The 21,896-nt window shown below is 38.3% G+C and overlaps 1 protein-coding gene across 1 annotated transcript in view; it reads right to left on the bottom strand.

Annotated features, from left to right (window-relative positions):
- The window catches only part of INTS4 (integrator complex subunit 4), a 119,925-nt gene that overhangs the window by 31,424 nt on the left and 66,605 nt on the right, over window positions 1-21,896 (bottom strand). The window contains exons 10-14 of the mRNA XM_068555912.1: window positions 21,108-21,282; window positions 16,391-16,596; window positions 6,665-6,807; window positions 3,932-4,047; window positions 1,582-1,715 (exon numbers count right to left, since the gene is read on the bottom strand). Of these exons, the coding sequence (XP_068412013.1) occupies window positions 1,582-1,715; window positions 3,932-4,047; window positions 6,665-6,807; window positions 16,391-16,596; window positions 21,108-21,282 (774 nt within the window). The remainder of the gene's footprint in view (window positions 1-1,581; window positions 1,716-3,931; window positions 4,048-6,664; window positions 6,808-16,390; window positions 16,597-21,107; window positions 21,283-21,896) is intronic.

Raw genomic sequence — 21,896 nt, 5'->3', positions numbered from 1 at the left:
TAAGTTTATATAGCATGTTGTAAAAATGTTTTTTATGATGATAATTATAATCCTTGTTCTTACTGTTAAAAGTGGCTACCTTTCAAGAAGGGGATGAGGAAGGGAGAGCAAAAAGGATTTTACTTTTAACTTTGTATCTTCTATATAGTTTAAATTTTCTAACCATGTACATATATTATTCTAAATAAAGTCATTTAGAGTTACTTAAGCAGGGATGAGTAAATACAAATAAAGAGCTTAGAAAAGTGCCTGCACACAGCATTCAGTAAGTGTTTGCCATTATTATCGTTATGGTTCATTAAAATTTTTTTTTTTCTATATCTCTCAGTTTAAAAATAATAAAGAGTTTATTATTAAAAAATAAACTTGGGAGTTCCCTGGTGGCGCAGTGGATGACACTCTGCACTCCCAATGCAGGGGCCCTGGGTTCGATCCCTGGTCAGGGAACTAGATCCCACACGCATGCCGCAACCAAGGAGCCTGCCTGCTGCAACTAAGACCCACAACCAAAAAAAAAAAACTTGTTGAGAATCATAGCTTTATGTAATTATTAAGATATAACACAATCTTATCCTTGATTTAAAATATGTTGTTCCAGATTTCTTCTTCTTGCCTAACATAATCAATAACCCAGGGACATTTTTTTTTAACATCTTTATTGGAGTATAATTGCTTTACAATGGTATGCTAGTTTCTGCTTTAAAACAAAGTGAATCAGCTATACATATACATATATCCCCAAATCTCCTCCCTCTTGCATCTCCCTCCCACCCTCCCTATCCCACCCCTCTAGGTGGTCACAAAGCACCGAACTGATCTCCCTGTGCTATGTGGCTGCTTCCCACTAGCTATTTATTTTACATTTGGTAGTGTATATATGTCCATGACACTGTCTCACTTCGTCCCAGCTTACCCTTCCCCCTCCCCGTGTCCTCAAGTCCATTCTCTATGTCTGCGCCTTTATTCCTGTCCTGCCCCTAGACCCAGGGACATTTAAAAAATGAATCTTCTTAAAAGATTCAGAGCAGGGACTTCCCTGGGGGCACAGTGGTTAAGAATCCACCTGCCAATGCAGGGGACACGGGTTCGAGCCCTGGTCCAGGAGGATCCCACATGCCGCAGAGGAACTAAGCCCATGCGCCATGACTACTGAGCCTGCACTCTAGAGCTCGTGAGCCACGACTACTGAGCCTGTACTCTAGAGCCTGCGAGCCACAACTACTGAGCCCGTGTGCCACAACTACTGAAGCCCATGCGCCTAGAGCCTGTGCTCTGCAACAAAAGAAGCCACCGCAATAAGAAGCCCGCGCGCTGCAATGAAGAGTAGCCCCCACTCTCTGCAACTAGAGAAAGCCCACGCACAGCAACAAAGACCCAAAGCAGCCAAAAATAAATAAATTTATTAAAAAACAAAAAAAGATTCAGAGAAAAGTACAAAACAATAGAAGAAAGCCCAAGAGAGAAAGAGAATTAATGAATGTGTTTTCAGAGAATATATAGTCTGCTTTCTGCTACTTAACAACCACACGGGACTAAAAATCAAAAAACCAAAAACAAGGACGAAAGATGTTTTCAACATACCCTCAAGGCAGGAACAAGATGAGAAAGACTGTCTCGGAGGTAGGCATAGTGTCTGAAGGTATGATCTGAGAACAATGCAGGCATTGTTGGACAGGTTTTAGCAGCATTGAAAATAAGAACCAAAACTGCAATGTCTGATAAATAAGCGCGTTAAGTAAAGTCGGAGGTATAAAAGGTTGAGCTTGGCCAGAATTTGGTGCCTCTACTTCTAACCCCCCAAATTCCTGTTAAATGACTACAATTTTCTAACAAAGAAATGCAAATTCAAAGAGATACATTACCTCACTCCAAATTACCCCAATTACCCCTCCAATTACCAAAGAAAGGTTTTTTAAAATAATGCCTGCTGCCGAGAATACTAACAAATAAGAACTTCTGGTACAATGCCTACTAAAGTATATACTGGCACAATCCCTTTGAATAATAATTTGGTACTAGATATGAGTCTTATGAATGTTGAGTAATTCCACATCTCAAAATCAAATAGCAGAGAATCATTTACAATAGCAAATAATCAGTAACAACCTAAATGTCCAAAAACAGGAGAATGATTAAATAACTTGTGTTTCATCTACTTGATGGAGTATTACACAATCGTTAAAAATTATCTTTATAAAAGATTTTTAATATTGTATCATAAGCATTTTGTCATAAGTGAAAAAAGCAGACTCTAAAATGTATAGAAAATATGACAGCAGCTATCTATCATCAAATGTTTGTTGATGAAATAAAATGTTAAAAAATAAAATGACAGCAAAATCCCAAACCCAAGCTTTTAAAAAGGGAGGAGGAAACATACCAAAATATTAAGTCAATTACATTGGCTAGTAAGACTCTGGGTGTTACATATGAAATTTCCTCTTTCTACTTTTAAAAGTTTTCTTTCTATGTATATTAATTTTGCAACAGAGGGAAAATCAGAAATTAAAAATACAAGATAAACATACCTTCCAATCTTCTGTATGTATCTCTATGGCAGAGCGTGCTATTTGCCTACCCAGTATCCATTGTTCCCTTTTTCCTTACTAATAGAATATTGATTTTATTCCAAATATCCTCTAACTTCCTGCCTACAACCTGGACCTGATGACTGGAGCTCTAGCAATAATTTTGGACGACCGAAAATGGCAGAACAGAAAAATGGAAGGAGCCTAGATCACCAAGAATAATGTGGAACTACTATACCAGACTGCTCACCTCCAGACTTCTTTTACATTGAGGGAAAAAAAAAACTCTAATTAACATTTAAGATACATTTGGGGTAATCTCTGTTATTCACAGCCAAACATATTTCTTAAATAACACAATTCTCGAACTACCCAGAAAAATATCTTAACATTAGGCTTCCAAAAATGTTTAGTATTTTTTTTTAACATGAAAGGGGCTTCAGATTTCAGGGCACTTTAATATGTCCTGTGTGATTTGTAATAACACCTAGCCCACAAGTCTCTCTCTGATGAGCTGAATTTCAAATAGTCATAGTATTGCACCTTTAGAGGTAAGGTCAGGGATGTGCCTTTTTTAGACGTAAACACAGAGTCAGGCACTGGTTAGCACATCAATTACACAGATCTTTTAAAAAATTCTCCAAATGCCCTGTGAAAATAAAAAAAAAGAATTAAGAGAGAATACAATGGTCATCACAAAAGCCAGTTATTTGGCTGATCCCTGTATCTCAATAAATACCCCCCTAAACCTCACCAAGGATGTGCTATAGAGTGAAAAGAACCACGGGAGAGTATGGATGTACTGATGTAAATGTATTCCCATTACTGGAAAACAACCCGACGGCATGGCATGCTGCCCAAAGCTATCACAACCCCCCTGAACTTGTATCAGAGCTAGAGTAATCATGCAGCCTAGCTCAGCCCATCCCCTCCTTCAGGCTGCAGATCAAATTAAGCATGGAATAAGACATAGGGAAAAGTCCACAGGCTTTAAAACCAAAGATGTCTGTCTGGCTTTGAATCCCAGATTTGCTGCTTAGAGAGTTACTTAGACTCTCTGAGCCTCAGTTCCTCATCTGTAAGCAGTGAATAATACCTCCTTCCAGTGTTGTTTGCAGATCAGTAATAAAAATGTATGAAGTATTTAAACAGTATGTGGAATATAGCAGATGCTCAATAAATGGTTAAAAAAATTAGTATTAGTATTAAATGGCAAAGTTGAATTACTGTGAATATAAGAATAAAAGCTGAGGAAAATAACCATTAGGCTCCCTCAGGATATACTTTTAACTAAAAGAAATGAGAAAAAAAAATAACAGTAAAACAAAACAAAACCCTCAGACCACCCAAGCTACACTGCAGAAAAAGATGCCAAAATTCCCTGCTAAATCAGCAGAGGATACAGGCTGGATCATCCATGTCTGGTTCAGCTGTGTCAAAAAACGGGTGGGTGCTCAGGAGCTCAGGCACCAAGGGAAGCACCAGGGTTGGATGCCGACTTCCCAGAAACTTCAAGCATCTGAAACAAGCAAAATGAGAAACAAGCAAACCTGTTTTTAAAAAAGTACTGGGAATTGGAATCAGAAAACCTGACTCAGAATTACAAATTCTCAACCATCTACTTTTGTTAACTCTATGACTTGAGATAAGTCATTCAATTATTCCGGAACTCAAGTTAATTCATCTAAAAACTTGGTTATTATGAAGATAGAAGAGCTGATATGACAGATATTACTACAGGTTATTTAACTAACAACCATTTCCCCCAGCTTCCTTGCCAAGAGAACCCTGATTTTACTCAGGTATCAGGTAAGTAGCAAAGTGCTCAATGAAGGTAGGCCTAGCCCAAGGGCTCAACCACAACTGGTCTAAACTCATCATGGCAATCCCAAGCCCATTTTACAGAGACTGCTTTGCAGGTAGTCAAGTAACCCAGTTCTGGTCAATGGAACAAGAGAGGAAGTCTGCTGGGGAGCTTCTCAGGAATGTTTTCCTAATCAAATGAAGTGCATACACATGAACATATCTATGAAACGGAAACAGACTCACAAATACAGAGAACAGATTTGTGGTTGCCAAGGGGGAAGGGGGGTGGGGGAGGGAAGTATTGGGAGTTTGGGATTAGCAAATGCAAACTATTATATATAGCATGGATAAACAAGGTCCTACTGTATAGCACAGGGAACTATACTCAATATCCTGTGATAAACCGTAATGGGAAAGAAAATGAAAAATAGTATACACATATGTATAACTGAATCACTTTGCTGTACAGCAGAAATTAACACAACATTGTAAATCAACTATACTTCAATAAAATTTTAAAAAAAGAGAAGTGCATGGAGGGAATGTCCTTTCTTTCTGTCTTAAGATACTGTCTTATGAGGTAGCCATCTTGCAACTATGAGGAGAAAGCCAAGAGAACTGCAGAGAAATCAACCAGAGTACTAGCCCTGTTAAGCTGTTGAATGACCAATCCTGAAATCAACTTTCTGACTTCTTGTTATACAAAAAAATTAGACCTTACTGTTTAAGCCACTTTTAATCAGATTTTCTGTTACTTGTAGACAAAAGCATTCTAACTGATATCCTGGGTGAAGTTCTAGAATCAGAAGAGATCTGATCTGAAACAGGAAACTTAATAACTCTGTGGCCTTGAGCAGATATATTTTTACCTACAAACGAGATTAAATATAATTACCTCATACAGTTGCTATAAGGGTTAAATGAGATAATGAATGAAAAGTACTTAGTAAGGTGTCTGCCATTATATAATAAGAACTTAATTAACTATTAGTTAGCTATTATTAATTGGCTATTAGTTAACTACTATGACTACATGAAGGCCCTTTATAAGTTATAAAGAACTACATGTGTGCTGGTATTTATGCTTTTTTGTTATTTTTAATTAAGTTCTGGTGTAGAAGGTGTGGTGAACTGAAAATAAATATAAACCTTAATTTAATGTTCTCACTGAGTTTATAATCTAACTGAGGCAAAGATGACTAACACTATAAGGTAATGAACTATCAAATGAATGATACCCTGCTTTCTACCTGTCAAAGGTAGAAGGGATCACTATGATCGGAGAAAGCTGCACAAAGAAGATGGGACTTCACCAAGGACTGGAGAACAAGAAGATCAGCAAAAGAGAGAAAACAAACCCCATGAACAAACTGAAGGCTATATGGGGTATGAAAGGCATCACATTTAAAACACCTGATACTGTTAGGAAAGTACACTTTTCTCCAGTTCTGTCTTAAAGAACTTAATTCACTAGTTTTCTGACCTCTCTCAGCCCATTTACTCACTGTGCCTCAGGGGACACTGTATCCCCACATCCCGAATGACTGAGTGCTCCTTGAAGACAATCAATAAATGTACAATGAATTGAGCTGATTTGGACTGAACAAACATGAAGAAATGGCAAAACAGAAAACCAGGTATCAAAAATGTTACCTAGAGCAAGATTCCCTGGCATTTTTAGTTCTTAGTATGTCTTCCAAGCACCTGATTTGACCCACAGTTTTTCAACTTTTAATAACAATTTTTTTTGAAAATAAATAAATCATATATTTGCAGTGATCTCATCACATAAGCTCATTGAAATATGTGGAGTACAACAACGGACATTTTATATTAAATGTATGCAAGTAGCTCCTCAAACAGCAATTCATGAACAGTGTTAAGCTTGACTCTAGCCAGTAAAGCTAGAGGTAATCAGGGGAAAATATGATTGTGATTTTCCATCTGAAGACCAAATACCTACCCTCCCTCTAATCTCTACAATGATGGAAACAGACAAAGAGTGACTAACACTATATAAGAGGAAAAGGAAATCTAATCGACTCATCTCTGTACCTCCAAAACTTACCACAGGGCTTGGCACATAGTAAGCACATAGCAGGCACATAGTATTTGCTAGGTGGACGGATGGACAAATGAATAACCTAAAATGTGATATTCAATTTAGGAACCAGACTCTTGAGAGTATAGTTATGTTGAATCAGGTTTCTAAATTGAAGACAAAATTGAAGGCCATACCCCAATCTATGATGATCCACTAAATAATGTCAACATTGTACATTTACCATATTATCAGACTCAGCGAACAAATGAGCAAAAAAAATCCTTACTTCCATATGGAGTCCCTATCAGTAGGGTACTTGGTTAAATTTTTCAGCAGCTCCACCAGTGCAAGATGAATCCCTTCTTTGGTTGAAACATTAGTGCAGCATAAGAGTTCATGAAGAGCCTCTCTAATATCTCTGGATGAATCCTTAAAAAAAAAAAAAAGGTAATAATAATAATAGCAGTCACTATGGATTAGCTATTATGGAGGAGTATACGGGAGTACAGGGTAAAGAACTTCTCAATTTTCAGAAAGGGGAGGGGCTAGTATTCACAGAGGAGGAAAAATATGAAATGATTATTTGAAGAATTCATTCATTTGTTCATTCATTAATCTGTACACTCAACATTTACTGAACACTTATTAAACAGTCAACATTTATCAGCACCTACTATGTACCAAGTGCTAGGGGTACAGCAGTAATTAAAATTGAATCCCTGCTCTCAGGAGTTTCCTTCTAGTGAAAAGACAAAAATGAATAACTAAATATATAGGTCAGATATGAGAAACTATAAAGCAGGTTAAGGTTAAGAGTGCTAGGATAGGTGGGGTATTTTACATGGCATAATCAAAGGGAACAGCAAACATAAAGGCCATGAGGTGAAAGCATGTTGAAAAATAGCAGCGTGGCTACAGCAGAGTAAACAAAAAGAGAGTAGGTACCAGATGATGTCAGAGAGTGGCCTCTTCCCTCCCCAACACTTTCTGCTCAACCTCACTAAAATGATTAGAAAAGCTCACCAACAACTTCTTAATGCTTATGTAAATGAAAACATATCAGTTTTACTATTATGTGATATCTCCATAGCACTTTTTGCCAGTTCTTTAAAACTTTTTAATATAGACAATTTGAAACATATGTAAAAGTAGAGATAATTCCCCGGTTTCAACAATTAACTCATAGCCAATCTTGCTTCATCTATACCTTTACCCACTCCTCCCAGATTATTTTGAAGCCAATCAGAGAAATCATAGCATTTTGTTGGTAAATATTTCCATACCTCTTTTTTAAAATGATCTTTAATATCAAATATCCACTCCATAATAAAATTTCCCTGACTCAAAAAGTTTTTGTTTGTTCTAATCAGGCTCCAAGAACGTCCGCACATTGCAATTGGGTAATATGTCCCTTAAGTATCTTTTAATACGTAAAATCTCTTTACATCTCACTTTTTTTTCCCCTTGCAATTTCTCCCCTGTATATCCTGAGATGGTAGTTTGATTTAGAGGCTTAATCACATTTAGGTTCAATTTTTTTATAAGACCACTTCATAGGTAGTACTGTGTGCCTCCCTCAGGAACTATATTTTTCTTTTTGTGATATTAGTAACCACTGAAGATCACTGCCTAGATCTAGTAATTCATTAAAGTTGTAAAACAATGATATATAAATTCTATCATTCTTCTTCATTCATCAACTGGAATACTTCTACAAAGAGAAACTTCCCCTTATCAACTAGCTGGTTGCCTTGAAGTTCTATCTGCATGGGAAAAGGAAGGATAAATGCTTGATTCCTTAACTTACCAGTTTTCAAAATAATGAGTTGATTACTAAGCATCTTCTAAAGGTGACTAATGCAGTGTTTTGTTTTTGAATTATTATAAAATCATGGGTTTCAACATATTTGCAGTTGTAATCCTTAATGATATGTTTCACCTTTAGCCAGTGTGAGTCTATTTAAGTTATCTCCTGGGTCTTTTTGATATAAGCCTAGAGGTCTTTGATAGCTAATGTTTGCTTTCTGTATGACAAGACAGTACAAGGTCATCTTGTTACGTTTCCTACACCACACTTGGAATCAGCCATTTCTCTTTGGAATTTTGGTTCCTTTTAGTGGGAAATGGGATCTCCAAAGCATTTTTTAAAAAGTCAGGTTTGAGAATTCCCTGGCGGTCCGGTGGTTAGGACTCCACGCTCTCACTGCCGAGGGCCTGCGTTCAATCCCTGGTCAGAGAATTAAGATCCCACAAGCCACATGGCTTGGCCAAAAAAAAAAAAAAAAGTCAGGTTTACTGACATATAATTTACATTCTGTAAAATTCATCCTTTTTAGTGTACACTTCCATGAGTTTAACAAATGCATATAGTTATGTAACCACCATGACAATCAAGATATAAAACACTTGCATCACCCAAACACTTCCCTCGTGTCCCTTTGTAGTCTACCCCTCACCCCCAGCCTCTGGCAACCACTGATACATTTCCTGCTACAGTTTTGTCTTTTCCAAAATGTCATATAAATGAAATCACAGAGTATGCTGCTTCTTGTGTCTGGCTACTTTCACTTAGCATAATGCATTTGAGATTCATCCATGTTGTTATGTGTATCAGCAGCTATTCTTTTTTATTACTGAGTAGTAATCCATTGTATAGATGTACCATAGTTAATTTATCCATTCACCAACTGAAGGATTTTGTGTTGTTTCCAGTTTGGGACTATTATAAATAAAGCTGCAATAAACATTTGCATACAGGTCTTTGTGTGAACATGAGTTTTCAGTTTTCCTTAGTAAATACTTCAGAGTGGGACTGTGGGGTCATATGTTAAGTGTATATTTAATTTTATAAGAAGCTGTCACAGTAGTTTCCAAAGTGGCTCTACCATTTTGCATTTCCATCAGCAGTATATGAAAAGTGCCAGTTGTTCCCCATCTTCACAGCACTTGATATTGTCAGGGTTTCTTTTGTTTGTTTGTTTTTACCCATTCTAACAGATGTGTTGTTGTAATTTCTCACTATTGTTTTGTTTTTTTGGTTTTTTTTGGCCGCGCGGTACAGCTCGCAGGATCTTAGTTCCCTGAACAGGGATTGAACCCGGGCCCTCAGCAGTGAAAGCCCAGAGACCTAACCACTGGACTGCCGGGGAATCCCCTCACTATTGTTTTAATCTGCATTTCTCTAATGACTAATGATGTTAAGCATGTTTTCACATGCTTATTTATTATTCGCCACTGCTATCTTCTTTGCTTAAGTGTCTGTTCAAATCTTTTGTTCATTTTTTAATTGGGTGGTGTGCTTTCTTATTATTGAATATATATTCTTTTTATTTTTCTATTTTTTTTGGCCGTGCCGCATGGCTTGTGGGATCTTAGTTCCCCCACCAAGAATTAAACCTGGGCCCTTGGCAGTGAAATTGAGGAGTCCCAACCATTGGACTGCCAGGGAATTCCCTGAGAATTTTTAATATATTCTTTATCAGATGTGTGTTTTGAAAATATTTCCTCCCAGTCTGCGGTATGTCTTTTCAAAAAAAATTTTTTTTTTTGGCTTAGAAAAACAGAAATTTATTGTCTGAGGTCTAGAGGCTTGACGTCCAAAATCAAGATATAAGCAGAGTTGGTTCCTTCTGAGGGCTGCGACACAGAATCTATTCCACAATCCCCCTCCTAGCTTGTGGTAACCTTACATTCCTTGTATGGCCTTGTAGATGGCATTCCCTCTGTGTCTTCACATTGTCTTCGCGCTATGTGCGTTTCTGTATCCAAATCTACCCCCTCCCGTTTTTTGGTACAGTTTACATATCAAAGCCATTATATGTGTTTGATTTGGTCCCATTATCTCTTTACTGTGGTCAAATATATATAACATAAAATTTACCACTTTAAGTAAATGTACATTTTAAGTGTACAGTTCTATGGCACTAAGTATATTCACACTGTTGTGCTATCTTTAAAATTTCTTAAAAGTGTCTCTTTGAAGAATTTTTTTTATTTGATAAGTCCAGTTTATCTAGTTATTTCTTTCATAGATTAAGTTTTTGGTGTCATATCTAAGAAATCTTTGTCTAAGACAAGGTCACAAATATTTCTCCTAAAAGTTTTATACTTTTAAGTTTTACTTAATACATGAAAGAAATCAAACTAAAAAATTTAAAAGACACATCCATAACTACATAACAAAATCTAAGAATCAGAGGACTCTTCCTTGAAGCTCAGTTGGAGACATGCCTTCTTTATTCTCCAGGCACCCTCTTTTATCCTGCAATTCTCTCATTTCTTTACCCTATACAATTAGGGGGGCCCACTTCTCAATAAACACATCTGACCATGTCATCCTCCCATTTAGTAACCTCATTTGGCTTCCCGCCACCCCTAGGATAACACTGAGGCTCCTCAGCACAGCACACAGGCCCTTTACAATTGGTTCTCTACTGACCTCTCCTGTTTCACCTCCCACCCCTTCTCCCTCACAGCCACATGTGAACTTCTCAATGTTCCCTGTCCAGGTCATGCCATTTCACACCCCACCCCCCCCCAGCCTTTACCTGCGGTCATATGCTATCCTTCTGGTGAGAATGTCATCCTTTACCTTACTTTTGATACGATCTTGTAATTATGGTTTATATTGCTGTCTTCTCTATAAAACTGAGCAACTCAGAGGCAAGAGGACTGTCCATCTCAACATCCTCAGAACCTAATACAGAACCTGGCTCAGGAAAAATCAGTAAATGTTTCTTGAATGACTTTCTGAGGCATACCTGAGAGACACTGCAAGTTTGGTTCCAGACTACCACAACAAAGCGAATATCACAGTAAAGCAGGTCATAAATTTTCTGGTTTCCCAGTACATATAGAAGTTATGCTTATACTCTACTATAGTCTAGTAAGCATGCAATACCATTATATCTAAACAAACAATATACATACCTTAATTTAAAAATACTTTATTGTTAAAAATGCTAACCATCAACTAAGCCTCAGCAAGTCATAATCTTTTTGCAATAGGAACATCAAAGATCACTGATCACAGATCACCATCACAAATACAATGATAATGAAAAAGTTTGAAATACTGAAAGAATTACCAAAATGTGACACAGAGACATGAAGTGAGCTGTGCGAAAAATGGCACTGATAGGTTGGGGGTGCAGGGGGAAAGAAAAAAAAAAACAGGACCGATAGACTTGCTCCATGCAGGGTTTCCACAAACCTTCAATTTGTAAAAAATGCAACATCTTCAAAGTGCAATAAAATGAGGTATGTCTATATTATGAACTACTACCATATGAAGCACTTTATATGAATTCTCTCATTTAATTTTTAAAAGAAACATAAGAATATGTGAAATTATCCTCACTTTAGAGATGAGAAAACCAAGAACCAGAAGGATTAAATAATTTGTCCAAAATTGCAAGGCTGCTAAAATCCTTTAATAGCTTTTAGTTGTTCTAAAGGCTCTGCATGAGCTGGTCCCACCCACCCCCTCCAGCCTAATCTCATACCACACACTAGCTCTGTTACTGCCAGGCCCTCTTTTGGTCCCTCAACTGTGTCATGTTTCCACCCACCACAGTTTCTACACTTCCTGCTCCTCTGCCTGAAATGTCCTTACACCTCACACTCCCAACTCTTCCTGCCAAGTTAGTGCCTTATTCCTCCTTTAGAGCTCAGGTTCAGAAGCTTTTCTTGATTGCTGTACCCCCTCAACTCCTAAAGACCAAGTACCTCTATGATATACCCCCATGGGACCTCACTCCTTTCTGTCGTGAGCTCCTTATTTCAACTTATATTACACCTTCATTTGTGTCTTATTTGTCTGTCTACCTCATACCTAAATTCTAAGGTCCATGAGAGCAGGGCCATGGCTTTTGCTCACTATTGTGTCCCCCTTCGCACAGTGCCTGGCACATAACAGATGGTCAATAAATAATAAAAACAAACAAACAAAGGGAAAAAGGGACCAAAGAGAAGAAATGACAGGTTGATTTGGATCTGTCTGGCTCTGTATGTAGCAGACTTAAATAAGATATAATGCTTCCCATATGAACAAATCTCCACCACTGATAGGAGGCAGCTATATGGATGTACTGGAGAAACAATTGTCAAGTAATAAGAAAACAATTTTGACTTGTGTGTTTCTTAAGAACTTCCCAGTTATACAATTAACCTGTGTAGATTTGTTTTAGGAAATGTTTACTAAGCATCCTCTATGGGTAAGTCACCACATTAAACCCTGAAAGGATACAGTAAAGGGTACAACATGGTCACTCTCCTTAAGGACTTCACAATCTCATCAGGGAGATAAGACAAACATACTAAACCTGACATAAATGGATAAAGTGTGAAAACTACAGTAAGAGACACACGGGCTTGGTACTCAATAATTATGGCTTAAATGAAGGAATGAGGGAAAAAGTCAATTTATTTGATATGAACTTCAAGAAAACTTCAAGAATGAGATATGTTGAAAGCGGTAAATTATTATGTTATCCTTCTGCATAAAATTTTCCAATGGTATCCCATAATACTTAGAATAAAATCCAAACATCTTACAACAGCCTCCAAGGTACTCTACCTGCCCCACCCACCTCTCAGACCTTATCTCATACCACTTTTCTACTATCTATGTTCCACCTATACCAGCCTTCTTACTCCTGTTCTGGAAGCACATCAAAGCTCACCTATGCCTTAGAGCCTTTCTACCAGCTATTGCCTCTTCCTGAAGGTCCTTCCTCCAACTTTCACATGGCTGGCTTCCTTCTGTCATTTAAGACTCAGCACAGGCCCCAGCCGCCGGGTCTACCAGCTGTCCCGGTGGACTTGCGTTCCACGGCCCCAGCTGCCTGCTCCTTGTTTGTGTCCTGAAGATTAGTGTGCCGAGTTCGTCTGTTTATTAAGATTAAACATGTAAACAAGAACCAAAAAAAAAGACTCAGCACAGGGACTTCCCTGGTGGCACAGTGGTTAAGAATCCGCCTGCCAATGCAGGGAACACAGGTTCGAGCCCTGGTCTGGGAAGATTCCACACGCCGCGGAGCAACTAAGCCCGTGTGCCACAACTACTGAGCCTGTGCTCTAGAACCCGTGAGCCACAACTACTGAAGCCCGCGCACCTAGAGCCCGTGCTCCGTTACAAGAGAAGCCACCTCAACGAGAAGCCCGTGCACCTCAACGAAGACCCAACACAGCCAAAAATTAATTAATCAGAAAAAAAAAAAGACTCAGCACAAACACTGTCTCCATAGAAAGGCTTTTACTAATCCTCAACTTTACAGTGAAACTTCCCATTCCTCCATCACTATTTACCTTCTGTATAAGACTTATCACTCTCTGAAATCATTTTGTTTACTCTACCTCTCTTTAGAATATATGTCCCATGAGAGCAGGGAATCTGTTTTTGACCACTACACCTCCAGTACATAGACAGCACTTGTTGAATTCAGGTAGTAGCTCAACGTAAAAGAAAGGAAGAAAAGAAAGAAAGAAAAGTAAAGGAAGGAAAGGAAGGAAGGAAGGAAGGAGAGAAGGAAGGAAGGAGCAAAGAGACAAATTGAGGCTGGAAGGGTCAGGTAGCTAAATCTCAACACAGTGAAGTACAGTGGCACAATAACTATATAGAGCAGTGAGCAGTAGGGTAGAAGAACAGACAAGGAGTTTATGTAAGTCTAAAATTCATGGACAGAACTCCAAGTCAAGGAGTTTAGACCTAAACAAATTCTTTGTGAGTTTTATACAAAAGTGCTCACAATAAGCCTATCATGGCCCTATGAACAATTAAGTATGTCAAATTATAGCTTGTGATATAGCTCAGCTACTTAACATTTACTGAGCATCTACTTGTGCCCGACACTACAAAGCACTGCGAATTAAAGAACGAAAAAATCAAGACTGGCGCCTTGAGAAGCTCACAGTCTTGTGGAATAAAGAATTAAACAAACAGAACACCTACTGATAAATGCTACAGTAGCATAAACAGGGTGTTACAAAAATACAGATGAGTGCTATTTAGCCCACTCAGCAGTACAGTTAGTTAAGGAAGGCTTCCTAGATATATTACCTAATGTAGATCCTGGGAATAAGCAGAAGTGTGCTACGAGAAAAGTGGCAGTTTTGCAGGCAGAGGAGAATAAGTTACAATGAAGGCAAAATGGTGAAGAAAAGCAGGATGATTAGCAGAGTGACTACAGCATAAAGTTCAAGGTGAGGAATGATGGGAACGAAAGCTAAAAAGGAAAGAAGGGGCTAGGCTATAGAGACCAACCATAGAGAACAATACACAAAATGCAAACTTATCTTCTTAGGAAAAAATACGAGGGACTTAGTTGGTGGTGCAGTGGTTAAGAATCCGCTTGCCAATGCAGGGGACACAGGTTCAATCCCTGGTCTGGGAAGATCCCACGTGCCGCAGAGCAACTAAGCCCATGCGCCACAACTATTTAGTCTGTGCCCTAGAGCCCGTGAGCCACAACTACTGAGCCCACGCTCCTAGAGCCCGTGCTCTGCAATAAAAGAAGCCACTGCAATGAAAAGCCCACGCACCACATCGAAGAGTAGCCCCTGCTCACTGCAACTAGAGAAAGCCTGCGCGCAGCAACGAAGACCCAATGCAGCCAAAAAATATAAATAAATAAATAAATTTATTTTTAAAAATACATGAAAAAAATTATAAAGATTTATAATTCAGGAAAAATCTTAAGAGAAGTGCTAAGCAACTGAGAGAATGATAAAGACCTTCAAAATCAGAGCACCTAACCTGTTTTCCAAAGTATGTAGCAGAAATCTGTAACAAGTGCTAATATGTAAACATCAAATTGTTATCCCTTTCACAATATCTAAAAAAGGGGGGTGGGGAACCAAAGCCCAACTCTCATTTATTAATATTTTGAAAAACTTCAGGGACTTCCCTGGTGGTCCAGTGGTTAAGAATCTGCCTTCCAATGCAGGGGACGGGGGTTCGATCCCTGGTCGGGGAACTAAGATCCCACGTGCCATAGGGCAACTAAGCCCACGCACTGCAACTACTGAGCCCGTGCACTCTGGAGCCTGCATGCCACAACTAGAGAAAAGCCTACGTGCTGCAACGAAAGATCCCGCATGCTGCAACGAAGATCCCATGAGCCGCAACTAAGACCCAATGCAGCCAAATAAACAAATAAATAAATGAAAAACTTCAGAGCTCGCAAATAAAATCCAGACACTTTAGAAAAACAATTGAAGAACCACAAAGAATTGTACAGCCTGGGAGGCAAATCTGTGTTCATATCCTGGCACAGACACTTCTTACCTGTACAACCTCAAACAAATTACCTTTTTTCTGAAAACTCCAAGGTTGAATGAATTGATCCCTAAGAGCCCTTCCTGCTGTCTATGATTCACTAGAAGAATTAAATCAAATCAAGGCTGAAAAGAATTCTTCATTATTTAGCCCCTGCCTTATCTATAGGCACTTCCCTTCCCTCCTCTATCTCTCAACTCTATGTTATATTACAATGAATTCCTCCCAATTCCTTGAATATATCATATCCACTCTTACTTCTGGATCCTTAGACACTGCTCCCTCTGTTTGGTATCCTTCCACCCTACTACTATCAGTGCCACTCCTTCCCAAGAAAATGTTTCATACACCTAAATCTAATATAATATAGTAAGTCAGTTATACTTCATTAAAAAAAAAAAATGAAAGAAAGAAAATGCCTCATTAAGTCCTACTCCTTCAAGTATCCACTACAGCATTCCTTCTTTCTTCCCTATCTCCCCAACCTTACCCCAGGCAATTCAGGTTAGATACTCTGCATTCCCAGAGCATCCTATCCTTCCCTGATCATAGCAATACTAAGCTTTATTCAAATTTCCTGTTTAATAGTCAGTCTCCTCCACCACGAAGGAGTTGTATGATGAGAAGGCAGAATTGTGCTGCCTCTACACTATTTTATCATCAATGCCTGGTTTAAAAAAAAAAAAAAAAGTGGTGCTCAGTAGGTATTGATGAAGAAATGCATAACAAACTCACCTCTAACACAGCAAGGACAGTGTCAAGCTGATCCTCTCGAAGGGTGATATTGTTAGAGATTTTTCTCATGGTATGTATGGACTGTAGACGCACCTCCTCAATTTCATCATTAAACATGTCAACCAGGAAATCAAGGCACTTCTCAGCAAAAGAAGGTGAAGACTGGGCCAGCATGCAGAGCGCCTCTACAGCAGCAATGCGGACCTCTAGAGAAAAAGGGACAAACAAAACTGCACGTCAAGTTAAGATCCATGGGAAAAATGTAAGAAGGATTCCTTCTCATTCAGGTTTGTGTTTCCCTCTCTACTCCTGTTACTTTACAAACTCTCTCTGGGAGATCTCCTCCATGCCTGCAGATTCTGCTACCACCTTCACATAGACCTATGAACAAGGATGTTGGTACCACAGGGACTGAGGTTTAGATCCTGACTCCTTGAAAACTCAGTTGTCTTATTATCTCAGTAGTCCAACCACAGTAAAGTACTTTTTAAAAAAAGCACTTTTAAAATAACATTATTAAGATTAAAACAGGCTCGATATCATTATTCTCATTCTACAGATAAGAATCAGCAAAGTGGATAAACTTGCCTCAAAGTGAATGAGAGCAGAGATAAGACTAGTACCCAGGTCTGCTAATTCTAGACTAGCATCATAGAGTATGGAAACATGCTTGTTTTGTTCCAGCGGTTCCCACAATAAAATGTACAGTTTCAAAAAAGAAAAGAAAAACACTCAAATTGTGGTTTGGTTTTTGTATACTTTGGTTTTTGTATACGAAAGGTTTTATAGACAACTTAAAAGCAGAGTTACTACATTAAAGGGAGATGACTCAGATTTTTCTTGGTACTTATAAATTCCTCTTTTTCATCAGAAGGGAAGGATTTGCTCTACATCACAACAATGTAATTTAAACAGGAAATTGCTAATAATTACAAAGCAAGCCAGAGATGGACCCAAATGTTTTAACTGCTAACCCTGCTTCTTAGGGCTTTATCCATTACATTGCATTGACTCATGTGTAACTCTTGCAAGTGTATCAAGGGAATCACAGAGAAACTTCAGATCAACATGAGATAATCAGTATGACCTGACCTGATGCAATTCCAAGCAGAAGCAAAGAAGCATGGTTTTTTACTTTGCATGCACAGCCTGGCTACAGGTAGCTAAATTAACAATTTCTACTGGACTTTTTGGAATGTTGAAAATATATAACAGTCTCCTTAAGGGTCCAGGGCAGAGAAAAGGAATTAGCTTGCTCGAGAATAAAAAAAAAAAGACCGATCCTCTGGCGTCTTAACATATGTAATCAGATCCTACTTTTGCTACTTTATGCTTAGTACTGAAGATACAAAGATGGACAAGAACAAGACTATGTCCCAGCCACTACAGACTAGAATAGTTAATTGCATTACAGAGTGATGAATGATACAATGGAAGAGCACACGTAGTATTAAGAAAATGCGGAAGAGGCACATAGCCTACTCAACAGGATCAGAGGCAGCTTTTCAGAAAGTGACCCCTAAAATAATACTTGAAGGAGTTGTTAGGCCAGAGGAAAGGAAAAAGGCCTTCCTACGCAGAGGAACCACATGTAAAGGCCCAGAAAGGAGGGAGAACATGGAACAACTAGAGGACTAGAAGTATGTGTGATACTACACTACAGTCTATAGCCAATGAAATAAGGCTCCATTTCACTCCCAGCAAATGTGTCCCTAAAATCCTGATTTACCCAGAATTTTATAGGTATGATTAAATTAGAGAGCTGCCATACTTGATGCTGGTTATGATCTACTCACTTTCCAAAGTTAAGTTCCTTTAAGTAAACCTTAGTGACAAACTAAAAACTGTAGAAATCAACCACATAAACATTAACAGTGATTAAATTCAATTGTAGAAACTAAACAAAGCAAAAATCCTAGGAGAAACAAAAGAAAATAGGTTCTAGTTACCTGTCTTAGGATAAAATGGGTTTTAATAACTGGAATTCCTTATTATCTAACACTATTTAAATTTTTAATTCATATATCAAAGTTCATGGAGGACATAAGCAGAGGTAGCTTTAATTAATTTCCATATATACAGAAAATTTTACAGCAAATTGAATAGGGTAACCCAATTTTTATATCTAATAGAAAAACTGTCTTTCAAGAGTAATTTTCTTGCCCTTCTAAGAAGTTCTATTCTGAGGTATCATTTTTATAGGCATTTTGAAGACCTGAGTTCTAATCCTCTGACACAAATTTACTATAAAATTTGGACAATCAATATTATCTCCCCACGTCTGTTAGCCTCACTGAAGATAGGAGGTTGGAGTCAATCATCTCAAGGCACTGACAGTCTGTGATCTACGTGAGATGGAGAGCATCATACTGTGGAAATCGTAAGAGCTTTGCAAGGACTTCTATTACTGGCTAAAATGGAGTAACAAGGGCTAGATTTATCTTTCTATCTGAAACAACTAAAAACAAAGACAAAATATATGAAACAAAAGTATTCAACACACTATACAACAGGCAATGAAAGGTAGTGATCCCTGAGAGACAGGAAGTAAATGAGGTGAGCTTTATGATGATACCAGTTTACTGTCTGTGGAGTTTCCAGGTTGTAGGTCTCCCTGAGTTGAGAAGACAGAGCTGGGAGTCTGGAAAGGCCAATGTGGCTAGAGTTCATAGGGCAAAGTACCAGAAAGGAAAGACGTGCACAGAGAAAGCAAGCCTAGGAGATCTGCAGAGGGTCCTCCTCAAATCTTCAGCCAAGTTCTGATCTGTGAAGAAACTATCCAAGGCCTGAGAAAGAACCACTCAAGAGGATTCGAGGGAACAATCTCCAAAGCTCACACATGGTCAACAAGAGTTTGTTTCACTAGTGAAGAAAAATAACCCTTAGACTAAATGTTACTTGGGTCCACCTAACAAAGCTTAAAAATAAGACCTGAAATAACTGCATTCTAGAACAAAGCTCAAGAATACTTATAGGAATATAACAATGTTCAGCACCCAATAAATTAAAATTCAGAGTGTCTGGCATCCAATCCCAAGTTACCAGGTATGCATAGAAGCAGGAAAATATAATCCATAATGAGGAGAAAAATCAATCAATCAAAACCAACCCAGATGGGCTTCCCTGGTGGCGCAGTGGTTAAGAATCTGCCTGCCAATGCAGGCGACACGGGTTCGAGCCCTGGTCTGGGAAGATCCCACATGCCGCGGAGCAACTAAGCCCGTGAGCCACAACTACTGAGCCTGCGCGTCTGGAGCCTGTGCTCCGCAACAAGAGAGGCCGCGACAGTGAGAGGCCTGCGCACCGCGATGAAGAGTGGCCCCCGCTCGCCGCAACTGGAGAAAGCCCTTGCACAGAAACGAAGACCCAACACAGCCAAAAATAAATATAAAATAAATACAGAAATTAAAGAAACGTTTAAAAAAAAAAAAACCTAAATATTAACATTAAAAAAAAAAAAATTAAACGCTGATTTAAAAAAAAAAAAAAAACCAACCCAGAAATCACACAAATAACAGAGCTAGGAGACAAGGACATTAGGATAGTTACTGTAAATACATTCTCTGTTGACAAAGCTAGAGAAAAGATTAAGCATATTAAGTAGCAATACAGAAGATACTAAACAAACGCAAATTCTAATCAAACTTCTAGGGATGAAAACTACAATGTCTGAGATGAAAAATATACTGGATGGAATTAACAGCACATTAGACACTGCAGAAGAAAAGATTAGTGAACTCCAAGACAAAGCAATAAACATTATCCAAAATGAAACAAATAGGAAAAAAAGATTACATGGAAAAAAAAGAATAGAGCATCTGTGAGCTACAGGACAACCTCAGTAGCCTAATATATATGTAATTGGGAGTCCCCAAAGGAGCATGGGGCCAGAAAAATATTTAAAGAAATAACAGTCAAAGATTTTCCAAATAAAAACCACAAACCCATAGATCCAAGAAGCTCAACAAACTCCAAGCATAAGAAACATGAAGAAAATTATACCAAGGCACATTATAATCAGATCCTTTAAAACCAGTGATAAAGAGAAAAGCTTAAAAGCAGCTAGAGAAAAAAAGATACATTATGTACGGAAGAACAAAGATTTAAAATGACAGCAGAGTTCTCAACAGAAAAATGCAAACTGAAAAACTGTGGAACAAGATGTTTAAAGGACAAAAAAATAAACAAATAAACCACTATTAATCTAGAATTTCATTCCCAGTGAATCTTTCAAAAATGAAGGCAAAATAAAGGCTTGATTAGTCATTAGTTAGTCAGACTAACCGGGGTTTAAATCTTGCTTCTGTCTCTTACTAGTTGAGTGACTAATAAGAAAGTACAATTGTCGTCAGTATAAATATCAATTTTTACTACCATTTATTAAGTGCTTACTATAACTGGGTCATGTATCCTGTCATGTATATATAATCTCATTTAATTATCATAATTCAGAAACACTTGCTATTAACTTTGTTTTACAAAAATGCTAGAATTTGAACCTAAATTGACTGAACCCGAAGTCCATGCTCTTAACCACTGATCCATACCACCTGAGCCTCAACCTCTTCTGCTTATAAAATTAAAATAATAGTAGATAATTCACCGAGTGACTATGAAGATTAAGTGAGACAACCTGTGTATATCGCTCAGTACAATGCCAGATACATAGCAGTCACTCAGTAAATGGGCGCTGTTATTGTTATGAGGTCATTCTTACCATACATCTCATCTTCCAATCCATGAACAAAGGCTCCACAGGCTCCTGACTCAATCAGGTTCACAGCCCCCGTATCTACTTCTTCCTTGGGAGCATCATCTCCCCACTTCCTGCCGCTGGAAAACTCTCCCGAAGTGTAAAGTTCCTTGGCACGTTCATGTGCAGTGCGTTTCCTCTACAGAAGACAACAATTACCACTTGCTAGAGATTCATGAGAGAACAGTAAGTTGCACCCTGAGAACATGAGAAAGTAGAAAATAAGACTGCTCTCTGAGAGTTACATTTTTAAAAAAAATACTCAGTAGATCAGAGCAGAGAAATGCAAATTCAACTTGAAGTTAAGACCAAGGTTCTCAGGTCATCAATAGCTGATAGTAACCTTATTAAAGATAGTAACTTCATTAAAGATAGCACAAGAATGTTGACGGGACAGGTGGTTATGTTTGCCATGGCAACACAGGAAAGGGAGAACCAGAGAGGTAAATAATGGCAGTGTCCTTCCAAGCACCATCCTGGGTAGACAATACACTGGCCCTAGAAAATAATTTTTTTCATCCCATAGAAGTAAGCGTCTATTTGACAACACTATGCTCACCAAGCAAGTGTCTAGTTAATTTACTTTCTTCACAGATTGCCTAAGGGGGAATATACTAGTCAGCTAAAGTAAATATTGAGTCTACTTGACAGTTACAGTTACCTTCATAAATGAATAAACTGGCATAGATATCAGCCTCTATGAACCTTCCTGGTGTGAGCCCACATCCTCATGGCTGATCATCTCAAAGGCAC

Source organism: Eschrichtius robustus, chromosome 11 (genome assembly GCF_028021215.1).
Source record: "Eschrichtius robustus isolate mEscRob2 chromosome 11, mEscRob2.pri, whole genome shotgun sequence".
NCBI lineage: Eukaryota > Metazoa > Chordata > Mammalia > Artiodactyla > Eschrichtiidae > Eschrichtius > Eschrichtius robustus.
This window is presented reverse-complemented; position numbering and strand designations above follow the sequence as displayed.